At 38.5% G+C, this 3,451-nt stretch overlaps 1 protein-coding gene across 1 annotated transcript; it reads left to right on the plus strand.

The window, feature by feature from the left end:
• Nucleotides 1-297: 297 nt before the first annotated feature.
• On the plus strand, nucleotides 298-1,244 carry LOC149452513 (olfactory receptor 5P50-like). The gene is given in 2 exon segments (XM_089689179.1): nucleotides 298-1,044; nucleotides 1,047-1,244. Coding segments are annotated over 2 exon segments (945 nt in total).
• Nucleotides 1,245-3,451: the final 2,207 nt, after the last annotated feature.

The following is a 3,451-nucleotide window of genomic DNA, read 5'->3' on the forward strand; positions in this document are numbered from 1 at the left end:
TGAGGCAGTCCAAATAACCCAAATCACTATCGCTTTAACTCTACTCAATTGGATATTATTACATAGTCTGGCTGAAAAAAGACAAAAGTCCATCCAGTTCAACCATAAAAAGAAAAAAGTTATAATATTTCACCCAGAGTTAATCCAGAGAAAGGCAAAAAACCAGCAAAGCGTGATCCAATTTTCTCCTGCATGTTGGCTTTTATAATAGTAAACTTATGTTGTGAAATAGACGGCATTAAAATGTTTGAACTTTCTTGCAGGATGATGACCATTTGTTGACTCTTTCTTGAAGACATGTGTGAAGACAATCAAACTGAAGTAACTGAGTTTTTGCTTCTTGGTTTTCAAAATCTCCATACAATTAAAATTCTTCTCTTCATTGTGTTTCTCCTATGCTATATAGTGATATTAAAGGGAAACCTCCTCATTATTGTTTTAATATCGATTAATGAGAGTCTTAAAATCCCAATGTTCTACTTCCTCAAACACTTGGCAATAGCTGACCTCATGATAACCACCAGCATAGTCCCAATGATGTTAGCAATTATACTAAAAGATGGAATCACAATATCTGTAACTGCCTGCATCATCCAGATGCATTGCTTTGCTATTTATGTAACTGTACAATGTTTACTTATTGCAATCATGTCCTGTGATCGATATTTGGCCATATGTAACCCATTGCGTTATCATTCAATCATGGAGCTCCATATCTGTCTTCAGATGGTTGTCTGGTCTTGGTTGATAGGTGCCTTTGCATCCAGTGAATTAGTTTTGGTGTATCAGTTACATTTTTGTGGTGGGAATAACATTGACCATTTCTTCTGTGATTCTGGTCCAGTACTAGAGCTGTCTACTTCAGACACTTCTCTGCTTGTATTAGTCGATCTTTTTCTGTCCATTTTAGCTATTTTTATTCCTTTTGCCTTTATTATTGTGACCTATGTCTTCATTTCCTTCACTATATTACACCTTTCTTCATCCAATGGAAGACGGAAAGCGTTTTCCACATGTAGCTCACACCTGGCCACTGTGTGCACATACTGTATTTTGGGAGCTTGATGGCCGTTTACTTGACACCGTCTGATAAAAGATCAATTACTACAAACAAATTTATGTCTATTTTCTACATTGTGGCAACTCCCCTGGTGAATCCCATTATCTACAGTCTGAGGAACCACGAGATCAGAAAAAGCCTTGAAAAAAGTTTAAGAAATGTTAAAACAATTCATTTACACTGAAACTATATATTCATTTTCCATATCTCTATATTTACAGTCCTTGTTTCTACAACTTGAAATGGTTAACAAGTTTTATGTAAATTGCTTGTGTCTAGTTTTAGAATCTATGACTTGATTTTTCAACAATCATTATTTGCTATAGGCATCCAAAAAAGGTTAAAGCTGAACTCTGTATCCTTGCAAGTTGGATCCCAAAGCAGCAGTAGATTTGGATTGATTTCTAGAGCTTGTTAAGAGATTGTTAAGCCGTGAACCTCTTAGCTACTATTTTTTTTTTAATGGGGTCTTTTCCTTTTTTAACCACTTGACCTCCGGAGGATTTACCACCCTTAATGACCAGGCCTCTTTTTGCTACTCGATGCTGCACTAATTCAACTGATAATTGCGCGGTCATGCAACGCTGCACCCAAACGATATTTACGTCCTTTTTTTCACACAAATAGAGCTTTCTTACATTGGTATTTGATCACCTGTGCGCTTTTTATTTTTCACGCTATAAACAAAAAAAGGCCAAAAATTTTGAAGAAAAACAATATTTTTTACTTTCAGCTATAAAAAATATATAGTAAACTCAAAGTTGGTTATAAATTTAGGCCAAAATGTATTCTGCTCCATGTTTTTGGTAAAAAAAAAATCCCAATAAGTGTATATTGATTGCTTTGTGTGAACGTTATAGCATCTACAAACTATGGTATAGATACTGCAATTTACGCCATTTTTTTGCTATACAGCGCTGCAGTAGTTTAACGGACAATTGCGCGGTCATGCAATACGGTACATAAATGAAATTTACATCCTGTTTTTTTCCCACAAATTGAGCTTTCTTTTGGTGGTATTTGATTGCCTGTGCGGTTTTTATTTTTTGCGCTATAAAAAAAAAGGCTGACAATTTTGAGGAAAAAAAACAATATTTTGGACTTTTTGCTATAAAACATGTCCCGTAAAAAAAAAATTTAAAAATCAAATTTAGTCATACATTTCTGCCAAAATGCATTCTGCGACATGTCTTTGCTAAAAAAAAAAACCCCAATACGTGTAAATTAATTGGTTTACGTGAAAGTTATAGCGTTTACAAATGGCGGGAAAGATACTGGGATTTTTAGTTTTTTTTTGTACTCATAATGGCGGCGATCAGCGACTTATGGCGGCGATCATGGGCTTATGGCGGGACTGCGGGACTGCAGAGGACATTCTGACATTGGGGGGTACTGACTTGGGGTCACTGACATCCCCAGTGACACCAATAAAGTGATCAGTGCAAAAAAAAAACACTGACACTGCACTAATGGCACTGGGGAGGAAGGGGTTAAGTTTATTTTGCAGGGAAGGGTTATCTGAGTGAGGGGAGTGTTTTACTAGGGGGCCCCGGGGGGTGTGTACTGGGCGGGACACCACTGATCGGGAGAGAGAAACTCTTCTGTCCTGATCAGCTTGTCCTTGGGCTGTCAGGGAAGTGACAGAAAGCACAGCTACTGCAGCTGTGCTCTCTGTTACTGATTACCGCCGATCGCCGGGAGATAGCCGGTAAGGACCGGCTGTGACCCGGCGACTGACATCCGCGGCTGTGATCGGCGGGACAGGTAGGGCGGCGGAGCGCCTCGCGCGCCCCCTACCTGTTTACAAAACACACATTTTAACACGTGGTTTTGCCTGCCCGTGCCGCCCTTCCGTCGTATTTCATCAGTGGCTGGGCAGCAAGTGGTTAATATCTCTTAATTTTTTTCTAGCTTGGGGTTTTTAGAGTACAGCAATCACTTGTTGCTGACTGTCCATCCATTAAATATCTCCTTTTCTAAGGAATTAGAACTGAATAGGTTTGGGTTGGTATAATGTGGCACCACAGTTCGGCAGCAGCGACAACATACCTAGATGCAGACACAGGGCACAGACATGTGTCTTCCCCAAAATACTGCCAAAACCCTTAAAGATATGGGGGATAAAAATTGGCATCACAGTTTACAGGCAGCACCAACAGTCCTTAAAGCAGAGAAATAGAAGCCACAGGTTAGTGTCTAAAAAAATAGAAAATAAAATAAAATCTGTAGCATGTTTTAGCTACAACCCCCAGTTAAAGGTGGGAAAAAGTAAACCAGTGCTACCCATTTGGTACTTACTTATTTAAAAATGAGAGTTTTACTTTTTATTATTTATGTAGGATTTTTTTTTTGGTTAAGTAAAAGGATGTGGTGCTAGAAGATTGATATGTA

The sequence above is a fragment of the Staurois parvus genome, unplaced genomic scaffold (genome assembly GCF_062004578.1).
Source record: "Staurois parvus isolate SC_StPar_1 unplaced genomic scaffold, SC_StPar_1.0 ptg000470l, whole genome shotgun sequence".
NCBI lineage: Eukaryota > Metazoa > Chordata > Amphibia > Anura > Ranidae > Staurois > Staurois parvus.